General features: G+C 46.1%; 2 protein-coding genes across 5 annotated transcripts in view; one reads left to right on the top strand and one right to left on the bottom strand.

Moving 5' to 3' along the window:
• The window catches only part of Znrf1 (zinc and ring finger 1), a 103,134-nt gene extending 96,744 nt beyond the window's left edge, over window positions 1-6,390 (top strand). The window contains exons 3-6 of one of the 4 annotated variants that reach the window (XR_003301738.2): window positions 2,496-2,601; window positions 4,132-4,223; window positions 5,052-5,171; window positions 5,380-6,390. Coding sequence is in view for 3 of the 4 variants with exons in the window: in XM_077793084.1 (XP_077649210.1) it covers window positions 2,496-2,601; window positions 4,132-4,189 (164 nt within the window). In the remaining variant the exon portion in view is untranslated. The other 3 variants (XM_077793084.1, XM_026399210.2, XM_026399209.2) reach the window with 3 other exon arrangements.
• Ldhd (lactate dehydrogenase D) lies at window positions 5,912-13,276 on the bottom strand. The gene is made up of 11 exons (XM_026399204.2): window positions 13,156-13,276; window positions 12,869-12,981; window positions 12,521-12,662; window positions 12,204-12,345; window positions 11,892-12,051; window positions 11,343-11,542; window positions 11,120-11,248; window positions 10,919-11,046; window positions 10,312-10,402; window positions 10,092-10,203; window positions 5,912-10,000 (listed from the first exon to the last, which is right to left on the bottom strand). The coding sequence occupies exons 1-11, from the start codon at window positions 13,255-13,257 to the stop codon at window positions 9,835-9,837; spliced, it is 1,485 nt and encodes a 494-aa protein (XP_026254989.2). The 5' UTR covers window positions 13,258-13,276; the 3' UTR covers window positions 5,912-9,834.
• Window positions 13,277-24,953: the final 11,677 nt, after the last annotated feature.

Raw genomic sequence — 24,953 nt, forward strand, 5'->3', positions numbered from 1 at the left:
GAATTGAACCCAGTGCCTCACAAATGTGAGGCAAGTGCTCTACCACTGAGCCACAACCCCAGCCCCTAAAAATATTTTGAAGAAGAAGAAGAAGAAGAAGAAGAAGAAGAAGAAGAAATGTAGGGGCTGGGGTTGTGGCTCAGCAGTAGGATGCTGACCTAGCATGTGTGAGGCGCTGGGTTCCATCCTCAGCATCATGTAAAAATAAATAAATAAATAAATAAAGGTATAAATAAACTACAACTTAAAAAATGTTTTTAAAAGAAATATTAGAGGGGCTGGAGATGTGGCTCAGCGGTAGCGCGCTCACCTGGCATGCGTGCGGCCCGGGTTCGATCCTCAGCACCACATACCAACAAAGATGTTGTGTCTGCCAAGAACTAAAAAATAAATATTAAAAATTCATTCTCTCTCTCTCTCTCTCTCTCTCTCTCTCTCTCTCTCTCTCTCTCTCCTCTCTCACTCTCTCTTTAAAAAAAAAAAAAGAAAAGCTTGGAGAAAAGAATCAGCTACAAACTGTAAAATAAGTTGTTAGAGAGGAACTTCTACTTTCTTTGGGGCTCTGCATTTATGGGTCTTTAAAAAAAAAAAAAAGAAATATTAGAGGGGGCTGGGTTGTGGCTCAGCAGTAGAGCGCTTGCCTAGCACATGAGGCCCTGGGTTCGATCCTCAGCACCACATGAAAATAAATAAATAAAATAAAGGTATTGTGTCCAACTACAACTAATAAATAAATTTTAAAAAAAGAAAAGAAATATAAGAAAAGGGTTGGGGTTGTGGCTCTGAGTAGAGCACTCGCCTAGCACATGTGAGGCCCTGAGTTTGATCCTCAGCACCACATAAAAATAAATGAACAAAATGAAGGTATTGTGTACAATTAAAAAATAAATATTTAAAAAAAAGAAAGAAATATAAGAAAAGACCACTGAGCCTGTCATGGTGCTCACCTTTTCTCTTGGCTTTCTCATTCCTGGTTCTGCTGCACCCCCTATGTGCAGGAGCTACCTTCTTCTCATTCTCTTTGGAAGGGAAGCATGGTCTTCTTTTTTTTTTTCTTTTTCTTTTATTTAAAATGGAGGTGAAATTCACATGATGGGCTGAGTTTGTGGCTCAGTGGTAGAGCGCTTGCCTAACGTGTGAGGCACTGGGTTTGATCCTCAGCACCACATGAAAATAAATTTCAAAAATAAAGGTATTTTGCCCATCTATAACTTAAAAAAAAATTTAAAAGGGGGCAGAGGATTGACCATTTGAAATGTACAGTTGAATGGCATTTAAGACACACAGTGTTGTGCAACTACAATCTCTGTCTGGCTCTAGCTTGATTCCACTTCTGAGGTCTGTAAAGTAGTCAGATTAATGGAACTGGAGGGCGGACTGTGGTTGCCAAGGCTGGAGGAGGAAGAGGTAGGGAGTTGCTGTGCTGTGAGCATAAAGCTTCAGCTGTGCAAGACAATCCATCCTAGAGATCTGCTGTACAACATTGTGCTCATAATTGATGATACTGTATTGCACATTAAAAATTGTTACAAGGAAAAAATTTGTTAAATGGGTTGATTCTCATACTAAGTGTTCTTACCACAATTAAACAGAAAAATTTTAAAGGAGCAAAGAAAACCCCTTACCCATTAAGCATTGGTTCCTCATTTCTTTGCCCCCAGCCCCGGTCTACCTTTTATCTATTCTGGACATTTCGTAAATGCTATCATGCAATGGGTGGCCTTTGTGTTTGTCTTCTCTCAGCATATTTTCAAGGTTCGTTCACATTGTGGCATGTATCAGTTCTTCCTTCCTTTTCTTGGAGGAGTATCTATGTATGGTATACTCTTCAGTTTCTCCATTCATCAGCTGGTGGACATGGGCTGTTTTCACCTTTGGGTATTGGGAGTCACAGCTGTGAACATTCATGGACAGGTGTTTGCTGGAGCACCTCGTCCTCCACTCACTCTTGCCTTGAGCACCCTCCCAAGTGCTGTTTTTCTAAACCAGAAATCAGCACCCTTGGAGTAAGTGTGTGGGGAGGGAGTGTATTAATGGAGAAGGCTGCCTCATCCTGTCTTTGCTGCATCTAGCACTCTCCAAGCGTTTTTTGTTGTTGTTATTGTTGTTTTGTTTTGTTTTGTTTTTTGTGGTGCTGGGGATTGAACCCAGGGCCTTGTGCATGCAAGGCAAGCACTCTACCAACTTAGCTATATCCCTAGCTCCCCTTTTTATTATTTATTTATTTATTTATTTATTTATTTTTGGGGTCCTCCTGGACCTTAGGTTAATTTCACTTTAGGATTAACTCCTGTTTGTTTTCAGATATTTAACATGTGGACATGTTTTGTCTCCATAGTGAGGGTCTCGATGACAGGGTTCTGCTGCTCAAGTTTGTGTACCCACAGAGCCTGGCAGTTTGGGTTACCGGGCTAGTTGCTAGACCACCCAGCTAGTTGCTTTGTGCCACCCACCCACTGGTGACTAACCCCTTGCCCTTCCTGTCCCCCTTGCAGATGATGTGCTGACTAAAGATGCGGGTGAGTGTGTAATCTGCCTGGAGGAGCTGCTTCAGGGGGACACGATAGCCAGGCTGCCCTGCCTGTGCATCTATCATAAAAGGTACAAGGGCCCGGCAGGAGCAGCTCAGCATGCCCCACATCCCACCAAGCAGACCCTCATCACCAGCCATTCTGTCTGTCCCCTTTGTGGGATATCTCCTCCCACCAAGGACCCCTCCAGTGTCACTGTGTTAATGGGAAGGTTATAGGGATACAAAGTACTAGAATTGCCTGAGGTTCAGCTCTGTTTTAATGGCTCAGATGGTGGGAGCAGGTAGGGAGCTGCAAAGGTTGGAGGTACTTAGGATCCTACCTAGAACTTGACTCTCATCTGTCTCCCTGAGCCTCTTCTTTCTGTGTAGACCTCTCCATACCACAGGGTGAGAGAGGCAGCATGGAGGGTGTCCTTGCTGCCCTGTGCTTGCCCTTCTCCCCAGAGGGCCAGGAGGCAGAAAGAGCCACAGCCATGGGCACCAATCTGTGGGCACCAACAGCTGCTATAATTAGCAGGGCCAAGATTCATCCTCAGGCTTCAGCAGGAGCCTTATTCTTGTTTCCAAGTGGAAAAAGGATACCTTCTTGCCCAAGAAGAGAGGATGCCCTGTGTTCCTGTGGCCACCACCTGCTCTCTACTCCTCAAACCCAGAGCTGCTTCTTGGCACACAGGCTTCTCTAAGCCCAGCCTGGGGCCACTAGTCTAGTGTGACCACTATGCCTGATACGTGGATGTGACTGATGCAGAGGCTTATGGTTGGCATAGGGGATAATTATGATTCATGGTCTGGGTCTCAGCACAGAGCCCTGCAATGTCCCAGGGAAGAACTAACCAGAACCAGAAAAGACAACCCCTGTCCTGGGGGAGTCTTGTGCACATTATCCATCTGGTTTCTGTCTTTGAGAAAGCCCAGGTTGGTTTACAAATCGGGACCCTGTTTTGGGGCAGTTGTTCTTTGTAAACTAAAAGCCCCCTCCCTGGCTCACTTTCTTAGTCACCATAGCCTGAGGGTCCAGATCCTCTTTCCACCTTTGCAACCAAATCAGGTAGATCTCAGGAGTCTTCTGAGAAGGTATCCACTGGGGAAGAGCCTCACGGCTCCTTTAACCCAGGAGGGTGCTCTATCAGGACCCCAGAAGCAGGAGCACTTGCCAGTCCTGCCCTGTCTTTATTCCTACTCCCTGCACCTCAAGCCTTAGAGGTAGTTGACTAGCCACCCTGACAGTCCCTGAACCCCCCCCTTCACCTTTTCACCAATAGCTGTTGCCATCTTCCTCTGCCCCTTCATTTGGCCTTGGTCCCCTCCCTTCCTATAACGCCAGGTCTTCCTGTAACGCCAGGTCTTCCTGTAACGCCAGGTCTCCCTGAGCCTGCACACCACTGCCAACACTGCTGAACCAAAACCAATCCTGATGTCCTCCCTTCTTGCTTTAAGCAGTGGGTACATGATTTTTTTCCTGGGGTTCTTCCAGGAGAGATTTAGGGAACCTTTGTTTAGTAGTCTGACCCCTGAAAGAGCCACCTTTGCCAAGACTGTGTGTTTTAACAGCTAACATGGTTTCCCCTTGCTGTTCCTCCCTCCCCCACTGTCCTCAGCTGCATAGACTCGTGGTTTGAAGTGAACAGATCTTGTCCAGAACACCCTGCGGACTGACCCTGTCGGGCTTGCTTGCCGAATCCTCTCAAAGGTGAGCCCGTGCTTGGAGGTGCTCCAGGCTCAGGGTTGTGTCACTGGGGGCCTGGTGGTGGGGGAACTGAGGTGCTTCATCTGTAAGTAGTTAATGGAAGAGATTTTTCCTAAGAAACATAAGGGATGCACACTCAGGTGCACATGTTCATGAAGAACATACTCAGAAGAGGTAGAATTAGTTGGGGAAAGATTAGCATATTCCGGATGTCCAGGGTGAATCTCCCTGAGGAAAGTTCTGAAAGATCCTCTGGGAACATACTCAGGCAGAAGTGGATAAGCTCGGGTTTGCAGCCGGTGGCACCTTGTCCTCACTCACCTGTGTCTCCACTTCTTTGGTGATGGGAAGAATGACTCTCTGTGGCCTTATGGACATGCACTCAGAGTTAGACAGCCTGTGGACAGCGCATAGTCCACTGCAGAGCGCTTTCAGTGGGCATTTCACTACTGGTTCTTCCACTTGCAGGCCACCTCCCTCACCCACTTCCAGAGACTTGGCCCCTCTGTCCCACAGCACAGGGTCCTGATTGCAACAGGCTAGCACCTCATCTCCCTCCCATGTGTGCACATGTGTCTCCCAGTGTAACCATTGAGTCTGTCCTCTCCATTTCTTCCCCAGGGCACCCAGCTTCATGTTGACACCCTCTTCTGTCCCCCACCCCACTGTCCCTTCTGAGTTCTGGGCTGGCGCTTTCTTTTTTCTGGCAAACAAATAGACAAAATCCCCAGAAAAAAACACTCAACTCTACTTCATCTCACTCATATCCAAAGGTTGGGGGCCTCTTTTCTTTCTTCTCTCTCTCTCCTTTGTTTTGTTTTCTTTTGTTAGGTTTATTTTATTTATTCCAAGTAAATGCCCAGAACAGCTGATGATGTCAGACAAATCAGGGACATTTGCTCTTTTACCTTCACCTCAAAACTGATGGCAAGGGGAGAAGAAAAAGCAAGGGTGAGAGTGAGGCAGAGGGAGTGTGCCTGGCCCTGCGGCGTGGGTCCAGATTCCCGGCATGATGTTTGGCTTGGGGGGGGGGCCACCTGGATGGAACCACAGACGCCCTGGCCAGCCTGCTCTCAGCAGGACACCTGCTGCCACTGTGGGATGCAGCAGCCAGCCCTCAGCCAGACGGAGCACGGCTGACTTACTCCGATCCACACAGGGACAGACAGCCCTGTTCCTGAGAGGAGGCTCATCGGACACTGGGGCAGAGCTGAGTTTGGGACACCAGTGGGAACAGGGCACCTCTTCTGCACTGACTTCCAGAAAACGGTTCTCCCTCTTCCCTGAGGACACCAGATTGGATGAGAGCGAGTTGGAGAGAAGAGTGAAATCACAGCTATCCTTCCCCTCCCCCTCAGCCCAGGAGGGAAAGGGCATTTTCTTTTTCACCTTTGAAAGGCATTGTGGGTCTGTCTTTAAAGTGTTTACAAAAAAAAATTATATATAAAAAAAAAAGTCTAGTGTCGACTGGTGTTTTCCCTCGTGATGTTTACAGATTAGCTATAACCCACTCAGCGACAGAACCAAATGTGGCCGCGTCCTTGCCACTAATGCTCTGACGGCGGGCGGGCACACACCTTCTCTTCCTTCACCCAGCACCCAGTCAGCTCTCCGTGTCACCAGCCTCTATCTAGGGGTTGGGTTGCTTTTGTTTTGTTTCTTCCTCCCATTTTTCTGGCTTGGTTTTGCACTTTTCTCCCCAAGGGACCCTAATATCTTGGTTTCATTGCCCCCCACCCCCTGGCAAAAAAAAAAAAAAAATACACCCATCAAGGACTTTTTTCCACCTTTCTCCCATGTCTTCCCCCTTCTTTCCTCCTGGTTCTGGTCAGTTCAGAGGATTTAACAACCACAAGTGTCCTGCAAAAATGCCTGAACATTTTTCTTAGGCCCTTGTGGGTTTTTTCCCCCAGAAAACTAAATCAACAAAAGACTAAATAAACATGTCCTGCTACCCCTGTTTTCAGGCACTCTGAGAACATTTAGCCATTGATGTTCACACATGGCATCAGCCCATGCAAGATAGGTTTCTGTATTTATATATTTAAAAAAAAAACTTATAAAATGTTTAAAAATGTTCAAAGCTTGGGAGAAAAGCTTTCTTCATCAGTCAAGGTGTTTGATATGGTATTAAAATAATGTCTAATAAAAGATAAACTGTGTGATGTTATTTTAATGAAGTATTGTTATACAATAAAGAAGTGAGGGCCAAGGCCTACCCCACCCCTCACCCACCTCCTTAGTGTTCCTTCAGCCGACTGTGCAGCACTGTGAATGTGCCATGGTTCTCAGACAGCTGTACCTGGGTAGAGGGGAAGTGGTGATTCAGGTGTGCATCCTACAAGTCTGCTAACCCTTGTAAGCATCGTGGAACCAATCTGCCGTCATCTGTGGAATGGAGTGGTTATAACCAAACTTTTCTGGAAAGATCTGCAGGGGCAAAGATCTTGCAGCCACTGGAGTCTGTAAGGATGTGGGTTACTCCAGGTACTACCCCAGCCCCTCCATCACAGCACCTGCTCCCAGTCCCATGTTCTGCTTGCCTGTTGCTCTATCCACATCTTAGTGCTGACTCATGGGCATGCTTCATTGAGGCCCAGGAAGAGGCCCTGATTTGGGACTGAGCCAGCTTAGAGCCCTTGAACCAGAACCAACCACTCAGGCTCACAAAAGTTGGCAAATTACAGGCTGGGCAGGACCTCAGGGCAGGGGGCAGCAGTGCATGCCCAGCCTCTGTCTTTGTGCCAGGCTCCAGGAGCTGCATTCCAGGGCTTCCTGAAGAGCCAGCCAAGGAAAGCTCTAGAGAGAGCCAATTCCGAACCTTCTGTGCCCTGTTCCTTCCCAGGCCTGCCCTTGTGCTGTTGCCTCAGGACCTAAGCCCACCAGGCCCAGGAGCCTGGACTACGCTGGTACTGGGGCCCAGCTGAAGTCACCTGCCCTCAGATGCTTCCTGAAGCACCCACTCTGTAAGGATATTTATTGCAGGCCAGTGGGCATGCTCAGAACTGAAGAAGAGTTTGATTTGTAGCCTGGATGTCCGTATTGGAATCACTTTGGGTGGGAGTTGACGGCCATAACATGGGCTGTCCTCATTTGAGCTCCCTACCAGTTGGCAAAATGGTCTTGGGGAAATGACACCATTCATCCGAACTTCAAATTCCCTTGTATGAAGTGGGGACAAAATCACGCAGTTCTGAGGTCGCCATGAGGGTCAGGAGATCTACCCTGAAGGCCTGGCACATGCACAGCAGGCTTCCTTATAACTTTGTCACTGCAAAGGGCACTGTTCTATTCACAGCACCTCCTGCTCTGCCTGGCAACTGTGTCTCCCTGTTCTATATTTAATTCCACCAGCAAAGCTGCCAGGGCAGGGCCTAGCCCTGAAGGAGATCTCCTTGCTTGACCCTTGGACTTGGAGATGGAAGCTTTGTGTGCCCACCATGGCTGTGTGAGCCTGGCTGCTTTGGCAGCACCCCATGTGAGCTGAGTGGTTGTGAGTTGGGTGGGGCAAGGCTGGGGCCCACGCCGGTACTATTCCAGGCTCTCAGGGCTGGTGCTCATCTCCACCCCCAGTGACTTCCGCTCCCACCTGGCACACTGCAGCCCTCTGCTGGCTGCACAGTGCTCTGAATTCAGACCCAGGTTGCCAGCATCTGGTGTGGAGGTGGGACTGAAGTTGTTGGGGCTTCCCAAGTGGAGCTGGTGTTTGTCACCCTCCTGTCCAGACTGCTCTCCAGAAGCCTGTATTGCCCCTTCTCTGCTGGGGACCCAGCATGCTTGTGGGAAGGGGCAGCTTCTAAAGAGGAGCCCCTTGTGAAAACCTTTCATCTTAACAGCCTTTAATAGTATTGAACTTTACAGGAGGATGTCCTTATTCTTAGGAAGTAGATGCTGAATTATATACAGATGAATGATTTTTTTTCAGAAATGTGTAATTCCAAATGGTTCCCCCCGGAAAAAAAAAAAAAAGGCAAAAATGTCTGTTGTTGAATCTTCAATGGCTGGTATTTCATCACTGAACAGTGTACTTGTTCTTTCAACTCTTCTGTATGTCTGGAATTTTTCTTAATAAAAAATTGTGGGGAATTGGCCATTTGCTGTGTGCCTTCTAGTCACCAGACCCAGGGGGCAACATCAAAGAGCTGCAGCCAAGACTGGCCACTGCACAACACCTGGGAGGGCTGTGGGAGGGCCCTGCAGTCTGTTCAGAAGGGGAGGGGGAAGGGCTGGGGAGCTGTTTCCATGGTGAGCATGGTGGCTGATGGTTGGATTGCTTGCATACTGGGTGGTGTCGGGGGAGGGCCCAGGGGACTTGCCACCAAACCATCCTTGGCATAATCTCTGTTCCCAGCCAGAAACAGAAACGCCAGTGTGTCCTCAAACCCAGGTCAGTGTTACTGCTGTCTGCTACAGCCCAGTGTTAGCACAAAGTAGGGATCCCAAGAATGGAGGGTGGGCAAGAGGGAGTTGCAGAGTGCCCCCCGCCCCCCATGGAAGGCTTGGTTAGGGACTGAGAGGGTTGAGGGAAAAGCATGATGTGAACAGAAGGGTGCTGTTTCCCTGCACTGGCTCCCAGCATCCCTCACCCAGCCCCTTTGCTAAGAGGGCCAAAGACCTGGGAGTGAGGGAGATAAGTGGCACTACAGGTTCCTGGGACCTACAGTGAGTGGAGGGTTTACAGATTGCCTGCCAGATCGCTCCACAGCCCTGGGAGGTGGGTGGCCCAGGGCTAAAAGTTTCAGGCCCTGGACAGAAGAGTCCTGGGCCGCAGCTGCTGTGGTGTCTTGAGTTTACTGGTGTCGGGCACCCTCTAGTGGGCTTTGGGAGAACAACTGCTAAGGACCTTAGGGGCCCTGGCTAGGGATCCCAAGACAGGCAGGCCTCAGGGTAGGATGACCTTGATTTGGAGTGTATACCATGGAGCAGTGTGGTGCAATGATAATCTCACTCCCATTTCTAACAATTGGTAGCAGCTGCTTGAAGAATGTGTTCAGAGTTCTAAGGCCCAGCTGGAGCCTAGTGGACCTCCACTGTGGGTAGGTCCAAGGTTCTCAGAAGCAGAGAAGTTGGAACAGGGACCTGCTTCCTTCCAAAGTCTGAGCACCATCCTTTTCCCCAGGGTTCCATAAATCAGAGGACAGGCCCCAGACAAATGGGTCACTATCTAGAGGAAGAGAGGGTGTATATGGGAAGTGTTGCCTGCTGATCTCCAGACAGCTATAAATGGGGTTCAGATTCATTTGGGAGGCCCCTCCCCTTTCAGGAAAGGAGCATGCCTATCAACCCAAGTAGATGAAGGGTTGATAAAGGGTCCTGGGCGTCAGCAGTGGGGAGACCTTGACAGGGATATGATCTTAGTCTTGGGGTGGGCCCCACACCATCTCCCCCAGCCAGTACAGGGTATGTGAGATCAGATAGAAAGCAGCTTCACCAGGAACCACGCTGGGTCATTTACTGGACCAAAGGCTTTTGAAGACAGCAAGAGGGCCAGAGAGGGAGCCCGGCTTCTCTCCTGGCTTGAACCCTAGGCCCCAGCTACAGAGGGCTAACTGGCAGGCAGAAACGGCATCTGCATTGTCCATCCTTTGCAGGGTAGCTAAGTATTCAGAGCTCCTCACAGCACCTTGCCTGGGTTCATGAGGCTTCGGGGGTCCAGCATGACCTTGAGCTGCCGCATGGTCTCCATGCCGACAGCACCAATCTCCTCCTGCAGTAGCTGCCGCTTGCCCAGCCCAATGCCATGCTCCCCAGTACACGTCCCGTGGAGTGCCAGTGCCCGCCTGGGATATCATGAGAAGGAATACCTCAGTGGACTCCTCTCCCACTTCCTCTGCCCTCCCCCACCCAGCCTATCTCAGGTTCAACTCTTACCTGCCCAGCTTTTTTGTGAAGGCTCTGACCCTGTGGTGCTCCTCATCATCATCTGGGTTGACCAGCAAGATGCAGTGGAAATTGCCATCACCCACATGCCCAACAATGCCTCCTGTGGACCCAGAGGACTAAGCTGTTGCCTCCAGCCTCCCCTGCCCTTGGCCCAGGCACTGGTGGGCCTCAGTGCCTCCCCACCTCACTCCAGGTGAGTAGGCAGAACCTTGAAGTCCCGAGGTCTTCAGTTCCTCCTTGGTCTGCACCAGGATCTCCGGCAACCGGGAGATGGGCACACACACGTCAGTGGAATAGCCCTGGGTCAGAGGGCAGACTGGTGAGGCTCTCCCCATCCCCATCTGTCTGCCTAAAGCTAAAGGTCACTATGATCAAGTCTGAGGGGATTTGACTTCACAGAAGGAAACGGCTTGCTGTTCTCTAGACAGTTGTACCAGATTGTGTTCCCCAGGTCTTGCCAGCCCAGACCTTCACCACTGCCCTGGTTTTCCACCCTTGGCTTTGTGCAGGTCCCCTTTTCCCCTGCACTACTGAGCCTCTGCTTGCTCTGCCTAGAGCCCAGCTTCCCCTTCTGGGTAGATCTTCCCTCTCTGTTCAAAACTCCCAAGAGCATGCATGGTTGCAGGAAGGGCTCCCTAGTGTGATTGGACACTAGATAGCCTCTGAGAAACAGTTTGGCGAGAGGGTCTATAACCCCAGCTTCTAGTGCCCACCCAGCCACTTGAGCCTGCTGTTTCCAACAGTCTGATAGTGGGTTGAGGGAAGGATTTGTGGGCTGAACAGTGGATTCCACCTCCATCCCCATCCCAGCTCACCTTGCAGCCTGGAGACAGGGCTAGGAGTGCATACCAAGCATTGTGCCGGGCTGCCCAAAGCTGGTTGCGCTCTTCACTCTCTTTGGCCCAGGAGAAGTGAGAGGCTCCATTTTGCTGGGTGATCGCCTCTGCAGTAGGAAAAAGTTGACCCAGGCCCTACACTAGGGCAGCCCAGGCTCTGCTGTCCCACCCTCAACACACCTGTGTGCTGCACCTGCTCTGCCAGTGCCTGCTCGGAACCGTGGAACTCAAGGAAGAGTGTGGGCGCCACAGCACAGCTCAGCTTGCTGTGCCTATTGCAGGCGTCCATTGTGACGTCATCTAAGAACTCTGGGACCAGGAAGAGGGATGCCCAGTGAGGCTTGGCCTTCCAAGGGGGCCTCTTCTGTGCAGCCCACCCCAACTGCACCAGTCCTTGGCTCACCAATGCGGGCCACAGGCACTGCAGCTTGGAGGATCTGTACAGTGCTGTCCACAGCCGCCTGGACACTGGGGAATGCACAGGTGGCAGCCACTGTGGCTTCGGGGACAGGGTGCAAGCGCAGGGTGGCAGATGTGATGAGGCCCAGTGTCCCCTCAGAGCCCACAAAGAGTCCTGTGAGGTTGTAGCCAGCTGCACTCTTCCTGGGCCCCATAAGGTAGGTGAGTGTCCAGACACATAAGGAACACATAAGGTAGGTGAGTGTCCAGACCGTGCAATGAGGGATTTCTGCCCAGAAATCTGAAGGTGGGGCCCAGGACACTATCCCTTAGGCCCCCAAGTCTGGGCTGGCCTTCCGCATCCCCAGTTCCCATTACAGTACTTGCCACTGCTCAACCTCTATCAGCCTTATGCAGGAGAGCAAACCCCAGCATGCTGGCCATCTGCTGGCCCACATGACAGCCCTCTCTAGCCACTCATTGATCCAGGAGGGCTTCTAGAGGCCCCATCAGCACTCACTGAAGCCTCAGGCCAAGGGCAGAGGACATTCACCTGAAATGACGGCCCTGGCCCGCCGTGTGAAGCAGCCGCCCATCAGGCAACACCACCTCCAGATTGACCACATTGTCCCGAATGGTGCCATAGCGCACAGAGTTGGTGCCTGAAGCCCCAGTGGCCACCATGCCACAGATAGAGGCGTCTGCACCTGGGTCTGGAGGGCAGAAAGCAGGAGAGGGCAAGCCGAAGGCCCTTTCCCCCACCCTGGGCAGATGGGGAGAGCAGGGTCCTCTGAAGCCCCATAAACAGCCCAGCCCCCTGCAAACCCCCAGGACCCTGGGAAAGGTGCAGGAGCCCCAAGCTTACCCACAGTAAACCAGAGGCCACTGTTGCGCAGGTGGGCATTGAGAGCTTTACGGGTGACACCAGGCTCCACTACCACAGAGAAGTCTTCTGTGTTCAGTTCCGTGATCCGGTCCATGTGGGTCAGGTTAATGCACACACCACCCTGGGAGCAGGGGTGCAAAGAAGGCCAACTGACCTAAGTCTCTGGGCTGGGCAGACCCCAGGATTCTACCCCACGGCTGAACCCCAGCAGCCAGACCAGAGTCCCAGAATGGCATGTAGGAATGGCCACAAACATGCCCAGTGTGGTGAAGTAGACCTGAGGCACCCTGCTATACCTGCACAGCGCAGACTCCCCCCTCGAGGCCGGTGCCTGTGCCGAAGGGGATGATGGGCACACCTTGGCCATAGCAGAGAGCTGCCAGCCGGCTGACCTGGTCCACATTCTGGGGCCACACCACCGCATCTGGAGGTTGACACCTAGAAACAGGCCTCAGCGGGTGAGAAGCTAGTGGCACCCTCTGGCCCCCCTTCTCAAGGAGCCTGGAGATGTCACAAGGCCTGAGGCCACACAGCAAACAAGAGGCAGAGAGCAGCCCTCCATAGAGAGTGCCACAGCACACCAAAACAGGTGAGTGGGGACGAGGACGACCAGGGATCCCATTCCTAGCCAGGGTTCCCAATACCTGTGTATGGACTCATCCTGCCCGTGATGCTCTCGAACAGCAACAGCAGTGGACACGTGGGGGCTCCCCACAATAGCCTTTAGAGACTCCACGAAGCCCTTGCTGAGCTCGCCCTTCAGGGAAGAATCACAGTGCCAGGGGCGCCAGAAAGAGAACTGGGGGCCACCGCACCCTCTCCCTGCCCCAGGGCAGGAGGGAGGGGTGTGGGCTAGTGAGGGTGCCCGATGGCAGCACAGAGCTTGGGATACTTTAGGCAAGGATCCCTCCCAGCTCCTGGCCCCACCAACCTGCGACCCTCTGGAGCAGTACCCCCTCCAGGAGAAGAGTCCCGGGGCTGCAGCCCGGAGCAGTGAGGCCATAGCTGGAACTGCAGTCAGTTTGAGCACCATGGGGGTGAGGGCAGGTGGCAGCTGGTCACCCCTACTCAGCCCATTGGCTGTGCTGGGGGGTGGAGCCTGTTTAAGGTGGAGTGGACTTAAGGTGGCCCCTGAAGACTTTGCCAGGTCAAGGATGTGTGTGAGTAATAGGGTCAACACTTCTGAAAGACAGGTGGGGCTTACCATATGCACTGGGAAACAGGGACAGTAGCCACTCCTGCCTTAAAAGTCTGCAATGGCTTCCTGTGGCCCTGCAAACACAAACTCCTTGTAGAGGCCTTAAGGTTCTATTGCTCCTGCTGATCTTTCATCTATACTTTCTTCCAACCTCCTCTTTGACCTCTAGGCTCCAGTTTCCCTTTCTGTTCCAGTTCACCCCAGCTCCAGCTGGGCTCAGAGCCCTGGCCCATACTGTGCCCTCTGCCAGGAACCATCTCCTGACTCTGCCTGGCAACCTCTTCCCTACCCTGCAAGTCTCAGCACCAGTGTCCCAGAGTGGGCTGCCTTCAGGGCTGTGCAAAGGGAAGACCAGGAAGGCCCTTCGGGATGGAATGGGGCAGGGCAATAGGGCATGCCAGGGAGACTCCCTGGAAGAGGAGATCGAGGAACGGCAGCACAAGGCCAGGAAGTTGAAGACTTCACAGGCCTTTTACTCCCAATGCCCCACCTCCACCCTGGCAGAGCCCAGGACCGAGTTGGTATGGGGTGGCTACCTGTGCTTTGAAGCTCTGCTCTCCCACAGCAAATCCCAACGTCACTGAGATAAAGCCACAGCTTTGTTTTTATTCCTTTGAGTCAGAAATATAAACTCTTAGGGCTGGGGATGTGGCTCAAGCGGTAGCGCGCTCGCCTGGCATGCGTGAGGCCCAGGTTTGATTCTCAGCACCACATACAAACAAAGATGTTGTGTCCTCCAATAACTAAAAAATAAATATTAAAATTCTCTCGCTCTCTTTCTCTCTCTCCCTCTCTCACTCTCTCTTAAAAAAAAAAAAGAAAAAAAAAGAAATATAAACTCTTTCCTCGTTTTAGTTGAGTTCTCTCCCTGACCACATATGGACAAGTTTGTCAAAAGACAGAATTATAACAATTTAGTTCTGGATCTAATTGGCTTTTGTTTTCTATTCATGAACTAAGCAGCCTCCAGTTGTATAGGATAGAACTGGGGCCAAGGCAGAACATTGGGTTTTGTCACATGAGAACAAGAAAAAATAAATAAAAAGCTGAATTGGTTAATATCAGGTTCCTTTTTGGTAAAGGTTAAAGCAGAGGGGACTTCTTTCTTGTGCTGATTCAAGTAAACTGGAATCTATTGGGGATCTGTCTACCTCCTTAAACTTTCAATCTGATTATGTGGCATTTAGTATGAGTGACTCCATTTTGATTTGGTCTGCTCAGTTGGGGCCTAGTGTAGGCGCTCTGTCCAAAATGATGGACTCCCAAGGTTTTTGTTCAAGGCATAAAGTTCATACTTATAACTTGAATGTGCTGTTTAACTGATTTGTCTCAAAAAATGTCTCTTTCACAGTTAATTCAAAGTCAAGATTCAGTGGAAGTCCACACAGTGCATTCAATTCATTTGTCTCAAATCTTTTTTTTTTTTTTCAGTGCTAGGGATGGAACCCAAGGCCTCAAGCAAGCTGGACAAGCACTCTACCACTGAGCACTCATTTTTCTCAAATCTTTTTAAATCTACAACTATTTCTCCCTCTCCCTTTTTTTTCATACCATTTACTTGTTTTTAAAACTGGGCCATTTTTTTCATAAAAATCTCCACATTCAGGGGCTGGGGTTGTGGCTCAGTGGTAGAGCATTTGCCGGGCATGTGTGAGACCCTGGGTTCAAATCTCGACACTGCGTATAAATAAATAAAATAAAGGTCCATCAACAACTAAAAATACAAAAACAATTTTTTTTAATTTCCACATTCTACAGGTTGTCCATTCAGCTGGTCATTTACTAGGTATGGACTTGAGTTGTGAGGCTTGCTATGGGCATCGCTAGCCTCTCATTGTGCAGGTCTGTGTGGAGTTTCAATCACTGAATGCCTCTACTTCTATATTGTATAAACATTGGTTCATGCATATAACTACCGGCTGCTGATGTAGTTCTCAATCTTAGAAGTTTTAGAGGGTGTTAACCAAGTCATTACATTTTAATTTAATAATAAGCCATAACTGTAAAGTGATTGTGTATAGGTATCTGTTAGCTATCAGAGTTTTGTTTTTTTTTAACCTGATGTATATGTTGGGGAAGGTAGGATTAGGAAGGTGAACTGTTCAAGAATTTTCTGCACTTGCTGTGCAGAAGAGCAGATAATTAGTGCTGCTCTGGCACTAATCCCAGGAACCACTAGCAATAGTGGGGTGCCACCAATCTAACATGAGCACGGTGCTTCATAACAAATATTACCAGCATGTTCACCTGCATAATACCCTGGCACTATATTTTGAACTACATTTATTTATTAAATAAACTATATATATATAGTTTATATATATATATAAATATATATATATATATATATATATATATATATATTTAAAAAAAGAAATTTCTACATTCTATATTTGGATTAGTTTATCCTTGTGGTAGTATTTAATAGATTTCCCAAATTTCTATATTTCTTGGAAATGGTTAGATAAAGCTGTGACGCTGCCCTATCATTCAATCTTCTGTGCTGATAAACATGTTTTATATCTGTGCTTTCTGCATGGAAACCACATGTGGTATCAACACTTGAAATGCAACTAGTGTAACTGAATTTTCAATTTTATTTCATGTTCATTAATTTTAATATTGAATGACTACTGTGTTAAAACAAATGTAAAGGATTAGATTCAGATTCTTCTTCTTCTTTTTTTTTTTTTTTTTTGGTACTGGGGATTGAACTCAGGGGCACTCAACCACTGAGCCACATCCCCAGTCTTAATTTATATTTTATTTAGAGACAGAGTTGCACTGAGTTGCTTAGCGCCTCACCATTGCTAAGACTGACTTTGAACTTGTGATCTTCCTGTCTCAGCCTTGCAAGCTGCTGGGATTACAGGGGTGTGCCACCGTGCTCAGCTCAGATTCCATTTTTTTCAGGCAAGACTACTTCATAGATGTACTCTACATTTTAGAGTAGGTTTGAAATCTTAAAGATTTCAATTGGAGCCAAGTGAGGTGGTGCATACCTGTAATCCCAGCAGCTCAGGAAGCTGAGGCAGGAGGATTGCAAATTCTATTTATTCATTTATTTATTTAGTTACTTATTTATTTAGTTAGTGGTACTAGGGATTGAACCATGGGTGCTTAACTACTGAGCAACACCCCCAGCCCTTTTTTATATTTAAAAAAAAATTTTTTTTAATTGTAGATGGACACAATACCTTCATTTTATTTATTTTCATGTGGTGCTGAGTATGGAACCCAGTGCCTCAAATGTATTCGGCAAGTGCTCTGCCACTGAGCCACAATCCCAGCCCCCTTTTTTTATACTTTATTTAGAGACAGGGTCTCTCTGAGTTTCTTAGGGTCTCACTAAATTCCTGAGGCTGGTTTTGAACTCAGGATCCTTCCCAAGCCACTAGGATTACCGTCGTGTGCCACCATACCTGGCTGAAGGATCACAAATGCCAAGCCAGCCTCAGCAACTTAGTGAGACCCCTAAGCAATTTAGTGAGACTCTTTCTCAAAATAAAAAATGAAAAGAATTGTAGATATTCCTCAGTGGTTAAACACCCTGGATTCAATTCCCCACCCTCTCTTTTTTTTATATATATATATTTATTTATTTTTATTTTTTGGCGGACACAACATCTTTCTTTGTATGTGGTGCTGAGGATCGAACCCGGGCCACACGCATGCCAGGCGAGTGCGCTACCGCTTGAGCCACATCCCCAGCCCCTCCCCACCCTCTCTTAAAAAAAGGATTCCAACTGGATGGGAGGACAGAGGAATTGAGAAAATGGAAACATTTTGGATAAGATTGTGGTGATAGTTGTGTGACTTTGTGACTACTAAAAACCAAAATGTATACTTTAAAATGACAAAATTGAGGGGCGGGGGCTGTAGCTCAGTGGTAGAGCGCTTGCCTGGCATGTGTGAGGCACTGGGTTCGATTCTCAGCACCACATATAAATAAATAAAATCAAGGTCCATCAAAAACTAAAAATATATATATATAAGAAAAATAAAATAAAATCACAAAATTGAATTTGATATAATGTGAATTTCATCTCAAAAAATTTAAAAGCAATTGGAATTTTTATTGAGATTATACTCCGTTAGTTTACTAATTTTGTGAGAGTTGGTTTCTTTTTTAAAAAAAATTATTTTTTAGTTTTAGGTGAACACAATATCTTTATTTTATATTTATGTGGTGCTGAGGACTGAACCCAGTGCCTCATGCATGCTAGGCAAGTGCTCTACCACTGAGCCACAACCCCAGGAGAGTTGATTTCTTAATCATTAAATTGGTCCATCCAAGGCAATGTAATCTCCCCATTTATTTACTTTGGGGCTTTTGGGGGGCTGGGGTTCAAACCCAAGACCTCATGCACACTGGGAGAGTACCCTATCACTAAGCTATATTCCTAACTGCTGGCCTTAGTTCTATATTACTTAATTAGAATTATTCTCTAAGAAGAGCTGTTCCTCTCCCTCATTCGTTATCAGTGTGGCTATCAGCTATTTCTTTTATCCTGTTGTTATTTATTTATTTTGTTGTTCCTATTTTTCCAGCTTTGATCTACGGGCTTCTTCCAGGTGAACCCTCTCCCCAGACCCTTACCTTCTTGGCACACTTCCGACCTTGTTGCCACAGATGCTCCACACTGATCTTGCCTGTTCCCCGCCCAAGCTCTAATCAACCACTTTGCCTAGCTACTGTGGAGGCTGAAGCAGAAGGATTGCAAGCTCAAGGCCAGCCTCAACAACTTAGAGAGCTTTGTCTCAGAATAAAAAATAAAAAGGCTGGGTATGTAGCTCAGTTGTAAAGCACCCCTGTACTGCCAAAAAAAAAAATGGAGGGAAATCCTGATGTGTTACAGCATGGCTGAACCTTAAGGTCATTATGTAAGTGAAATAAGCCAGCCACATAAAGACAAATACTACCTTACTATATCGTGTGATTCCACTTACATATGGTACTTAGATAGTCAAAATCATAGAGACGGAAAGTGAAAGAGTAGTTTCTGGGGCAGAAGGGAGGGGAGGATGGGGAGTTAATGTTTAACGTGAGTACAGAATTCCATTTTTACAAGCCGAAAAGAATTGTAAAAAGGGATGGTGGTGATGGCTGGCATTGTGGATGTACTTAATACCACTGAACTGTCTACTTAAAAATGGCTAAGATGATAACTTTTATATATGTATTTTACCAATAAAAATGTGGGGGACTACAATATCAACCAACACCCCCCCACTCCTGGGGATTTCCTCTCCCCCAGCATAGGCCCACAGGGTGGAAAGCTTGTCTGTTCACAGTTGCGCCTTACTCTGGTTTTTCTACCCAGCAGGTGTCCAACACACTTGACTGAAGGAATGCAGAAGAAAACAGACACTTGGGGCAGAAACCTGAACCTGAACCTGTCACCTGGTACCTTCAAAAAGCAGCATTTGCAAAACTGGATGGTAATATTTGACTGAAAACTTTTTTTTTTTTTTTTTTTTGAAAAACCAAGGATTGAACCCAGGGGAGCTTAACCACTAAACCACATCCCTAGTGTTAAATCATGACGCAAGGAAAAGACCACCGACTCCAATTAATTAGTTAATTAATTAATTTATTTATTTTTGCATTACAATTCTTAATACACCTTTATACCACAATTTATCATGTCTCTGATTGTATATAAGGTATGTTGACACCAAATTCACATCTTTATACATGTATTTTGTATAATGATCTAACTCCAATTTAAATCAAATTAAAGCAAGCTTGTAATTCTGACCAGCTGGGGCTGTCTCTCCCCAAACCAGTGGGAATAGAAGACATCCCTGCAGCTCTCCAGGAGCACGGCTTTATAGTAGAGAAAGTTGCAAAAAGGTGTGTGGGGGGGGTGTCTTGAGAACTTACAGATAACAGAATTTTGACAAGTATAGCACAAAGGCAGGTTAATGGTCTAAGTGGTTCAGCACTTAGGGAGTAAATTTAGATCCCAACATCAGAATTTATGAGGCGCCACTAGAGTTTCAGAGAGGGTTTTTGTCTGGTCAGGGAAAGCCAGGCATGGGTGAGTTCCGGGCAAGGGCAGGCATTCCAAGCAAGTTTAAAACATCAAAGTATGGCCAGGCTAAATAGAAATTTTAATATTTTACAGAAAACAGAAATGAATCCTTTATAACTTGTGACAAGATGGCTCCTGATCCTAAGAGGGAATTAGGCTGGGTTTATCATTCCCTCCTTGTCTTATATGTTCCTTTCAAATCTTTGATAAGGTAGAGGAAGAGCTCTGAAGGAATTTTAATCCCTCAGATAACAGTCCCCAACGTCTCAAACTCACCCAAAACTGGTCTCCCTGATCGGACCTAACTCAATTTACCCATTTACACTGACATCTATTTCTGGCTCCAATGTTGAAAGAAAAGGGACGGCACTCGTTATGGCTTCTTCTGAGCTGAGACAGGATGATGTGGGAGTTCAGGTCAGATTGAAGTCTGGCTGGGGAAGAACAAGTTGTAAAGTCCTATGCGAATGGATGTTTCTATGAAAGAAACAAAAACATGAGTACTGAACAAATATTGCCCCCTCTGAAACATGTCAATGAATATCACGAAGGTGGCAGAAGTTAATATTTTTTTTCACTAGGAGGTGTGAAGATTGAGAAGCTGTCCCCACAGTAAGGCCAGAGTGGACAAGGCCTTTATATAGGAGTGTAAATCTTTACATCTTCAGAGTTATCAGGAATGTAAACACAACATTTAAATTTTAATGTTGCAGATGTCCATCCATGAGATGTAGTTAAGCTACTCAATGTCATCTGATCTTGTAAGATTTTGCTGATCTGACCTCCACGTCTAGTAGAGATCTCTTTATTTCTGTTACTTAGAGCTGGATAATCACACTAGCAAACATCAAGCCTACCTGTGTAAGTTAGGAATAGCTGTAGGCCTTAAATTAACTGAAAACTTCTGACTCTGGCAGTTCCTGTTGATAGTTTCTTTTGATAGTTATCAGGCATTCCTGCCTGAGAATCCCTCTTTGTAGCCTCCAGTCTTACTTATTTTGGGGACTAACATAAGTGTATATCTTAAGTTATATTTAATTATTATTATTTATCTTTAAATGCCCAGGAGTGACTATGTTTTGGTTTTAACTATTTTTGCTAGGTGTTTAAGATGAAGCAAGTAAAAATGACTTTTGTTTCTATCATTAAGAGTCAGCTGAGTTTCCATGGGAGTCACTCTTGGGGGAACTTGAGAGCAATTTCTTAGTTCTGCCAGTGCCATTTGCTCTAGGAGGGGTCCAGGTCTATGTGGCTTCCCTTGGAAGCACCAGGGATGTCTCCCTTCTCCAATAACCCTCCTCTTCATGGCAAGTGCATCGATTGGCTTTCTGTTCTCCAAGGGGCTCATTAATCTCCCTGATTGGGAGGTTATGTGGCCTAGAGTTGTAAAGCTCTTCAGAGAAGTTCCCTGTTCCTCTGGGTTTACACTGACTTAGAGGGCAAGAGCCAAATATTGATTCTTGGTCCCTTTTAATTTAACTTTAATTTTTAAGACTTGATCTTAAGCATCTAGCAAGTTAGTCTTACCAGTCTCAAATTAAGAATACTGGGCTTTAACGTTAATGTCTATAACCTCATATCAATTAGGATCTGTGCTATTCTATCTGTCCTTTAAGTGATGGCTTATTATCTTAAATTAACCCAGGTTGTGTGTTCTTGAAGCAATCCTCTGTAAAACATTAATAAGCAATATTTAGACAGTTTATAAGGAAAATACAAAATAAAACTAACCAGAGTAAAAACATATTTAGTGGGGCTAGGGATGTGGCTCAAGCAGTAGCACGCTTGCCTGGCATGCGTGTGGCCTGGGTTCGATCCTCAGCACCACATACAAAGATGTTGTGTCAGCCGAAAAATAAATAATAAAAAACTCCCTCTCTCTCTCTCTCTCTCTCTCTCTCTCTCTCTCTCTCTCTCTCTCTCTCTCTTCCCCTCTCCCCCCTCTCCCTTCTCTCTTTAAAAAAATATATAAAAAAACATATTTAGTTTGTATAATATCTATCTTCAATTTTGACTGAGTTATATTATAACCCCTATTTGAGATCCTAGGAATCTTAGCAAAAAATCACTCTTTTTAATATAACTTTAAATGAACTGAAGTCTGGCCTGCTGTAGAATCATTCTGACATGTATTAAGATGGGAGGCAGAGCCTTATCTCAGGTAAGGCAGGGCTCTTTATAAATCTTTATAGATCTTAAGAAAACTGTTCTAATTTTGAAGCTTATTTTTGTTTCTTAAATATCATTTTATAAAATTTACATATATTGTAGCTTGAGGTCACATGAACAAAGACACAATGACAGACAGACAGACAGAAAGGAGCTCCAAACTATGGCTGACAGACCTTTAAAACAGACAAACTAGATAAGGGAAAAATCTCCCCAAGTTTCCAACTCCCATTTAATTATGACTCCTATACCAGTGGCACCATAGATGTCCCCACAAGTGGACAAGATGTTCTCACATAGGGGAAACCAGAAATGTAAAATCAAGTGTCTCAGTGTGGTGACCTTACTGCATTCAGTTTCCTCTTTTTTTTAAGTAGACAGAGATGGAGCAATCCTTACAGTGCAGGGAAGGAAGGCTGGAGTTCCCCAAAGCAAAAGGGGCTTCAGCAGCTGTTGGGAGTCCCTCAGTCCCTCTTTTTACTTATAGGATTAGCTCCTCTGGTTCGGTCCTCGCTAAATTGTTGAGGCTGGCTTTGAACTTGTGATCCTCCTGCCTCAGCCTCACTAGCTACTGGGATTACAGGTGCACCATTGAGTCTGGTGTGACCAAAAATTCTTAAAAACTGACCTTCTCTATTCATAGTTCACATAAAGGAACAGAAAACTAACAATTTGGCCTAGCATGTTTTGTAGTGCTATAACAGAACACCACAGACTTGGTAATTTATTTTTATTTACTTATTTTGGTACTGGGGATTGAACTCAGGGGCACTTGACCACTGAGCCACATCCCAGCCCTATTTTGTATTTTATTTAGAGACAGGGTCTCACTGAGTTGTTAAGCACTTCACTTTTGCTGAGGCTGGCTTTGAATTCCCTATCCTCTTGCCTCAGCCTCTGGAGCAGCTTCCCAGCATGCGCCACCACGCCCAGCAGACTTCATAATTTATGTATTTTTTTTTTTAGTTGTAGATGGAACAATACCTTTATTTTATTTTTATGTGGTGCTGAGAATTGAACCCAGTGCCTTCCACATGCAAGGCGAGCTCTCTATCACTGAGCTACAACCCCAGTCCAGATTTGGTATTATAAGAAGCAGAAATTTATTTCTTGCCAGGAGTGGTGGCACAGGCCTATGATTTTTTTTTTTTTTTTTTTTTGCCTCAGCAAAAGTGAGGTGTTAGGCAACTCAGTGAGACCCTGCCTCTAAATAAAATACAAAATAGGGCTGGGGATGTGGCTCAGTGGTTGAGTGCCCGGTATCCAAAAAATATATATATTTCTTACTGCTCTGGGGGCTGCGGAGTACAATATCACAGTGCCAACATCTGACCAGTGTTTTCTGGCCATGTCATCTCATAGTAAATAGGAGAAAGGCAAGAGAGTTCATGAGAGAGCAAGAGATTGAATTTGAGCCTCAAGTCCTCTCATAATCTCCACACTCAGGAGGGTGGAGCCCTCATGACCTAAATGCACCCTTTTAAGGTGATCTGGAGATTAAGTTTCCAACGCATAAACTTGGGGCAGAGGGTACATTCAAACCATAGCATAAAAATACATGATCAGAAAAACCTAGACCAGGTGGACATTCTTCAGAAAAACTGATTGTTTTTGGAGGGGGAAACTTTATATTAAAAGACATCAAATAAATGCAATATATTTGGTTCTTGAGTTTTTAAATTTTACTTTTAAAATTTGTATTTCCCACGATTATTTACATTTATATGGGAACAGTTGGTACATTTACGAAGTACATGGTGATGCTTAATACCTGTATACAATGTATAACGATCAAATCAAAGTAACTGGTATTTCTCCTTAAACATTTACCATTTCTTTATGTTGGGAATCTTCAAACTCTTCCAGTTCTTTATAAGATATATAATAAATTTTGCAAACTATAGTCACCCTACTGTGATGTAGAACACTAGAACTTATTTTCCCTACCTAATGGTATTTTGGTACCTGTTATCCAAACTTACTCTCTCTCCCCTCCTTTTGTTCCTGAATTATTTATTTATTTAGTGCAACTATGAATTGAACCCAGGGCTTCTCTCATACTAAGTACTCTACCACTGAGTTATGTCCTCAGTGTGGTTTTTTTTCTTCTTCTTTTAAATTTTTTTAAGTTGTTGATGGACCTTTATTTTGTATTTATTTACATGTGATGTTGAGAATCGAACCCAGTGCCTCACACATGCTAGGCAAGCACTCTATCACTGAGCCAGAACCCCAGCCTCAATATTATTTTTGTTTTGATACAGGGTCTAGCTAAATTAGCCAGGATGAGCTTGAACTTGTGATCCTCCTGATTCAGCCTCTCAGTGGCTGGGATTACAGGCAAGCATTTTTGAATTTTAAAAATTTGGAATATGACATTTATTACAAGAATTTGGAAATTTAAACACCAACTAGATAGTTGAGTAACATTAAGGAAATATTGTTCATTTTTTATGTGCGGCAAGTGAAAGGAAAGTGAGAAAGCAGGAACAGGGCAAGCAAGAAATGAAAGACCAAGACCAGACATAGATGCACATGAGAGAGTTTGTCAGAGCTGACAAATAAAGACACATCCCTGCAAAGTGGAGAGAGGCAACACATGCTGAATTCTGGGGCTTTAATGGGGGAGGCTCAGGGATTGGGGTGGGGGAGGTTCTAATGTGGGTGGTTAAGGGTGGGATTGAGGGTGTGGTAATACGCCCTTTGGCAGGAAAATGGCGGCTGTTACTTAGGATGGCCATCCAGAAGCTAAGCAAGGACTTTACAGTAAGGTATTGTGATTATGTTTGAAATGAGATCTTTAGGTGTCCAAGAACCCTTTCAAGAGATCCAGCCAGTCAATATTGTTTCAGTGATAACACTGTCATAGTTTGGATCTTGAATGTCTCCCAAAAGCCTATGTGTTGAAGGTCTGATTTCCATCTGGTGGGACTTGCTTATAACTTATTAAATGAAATTAATTTATTTTTCCAGGGACACTCTACCACTAAGCTATATCCCTACCCTTTTATTTTTTGACTTAATGGGACCATTAAGTCACATACCCAGTTCTTTTTTATTTTGAAACAATGTCTGGCTAAGCTGCTTATATCCTCTCTACATTGCAGAGCCTGACTTTTAACTTGCGATTCTCCTGCCTCTGCCTCCTAAGTCGTTGGGATCACAGGCATGCGCCAACGTGCCCCGCCCGGCTGGTGTAATTTTAAGAAGTCAGGTTTTGTGTTTTGAGAGGAGGAAGTGGACTTTAATTCACAGCCCCGCTCTGGGAGAAATGAACTGACCAGGCCAAGGGATTATCTTGGAAAGCGCTCAACCGATCCTCTA

Source organism: Urocitellus parryii, chromosome 15 (genome assembly GCF_045843805.1).
Source record: "Urocitellus parryii isolate mUroPar1 chromosome 15, mUroPar1.hap1, whole genome shotgun sequence".
Classification (NCBI taxonomy): Eukaryota; Metazoa; Chordata; class Mammalia; order Rodentia; family Sciuridae; genus Urocitellus; species Urocitellus parryii.

Coding starts and splice junctions, on each gene's coding strand:
- Ldhd (XM_026399204.2), bottom strand. CDS start 13,257: ATGGTGCTCAAACTGACTGCAGTTCCAGCTATGGCCTCACTGCTCCGG. Junction 11,047..11,119: donor AGAGCAGGTGCAGCACACAG/GTGTGTTGAGGG, acceptor TTCCTACTGCAG/AGGCGATCACCCAGCAAAAT. Junction 10,403..10,918: donor CCCTGTCTCCAGGCTGCAAG/GTGAGCTGGGAT, acceptor CCTCTGACCCAG/GGCTATTCCACTGACGTGTG.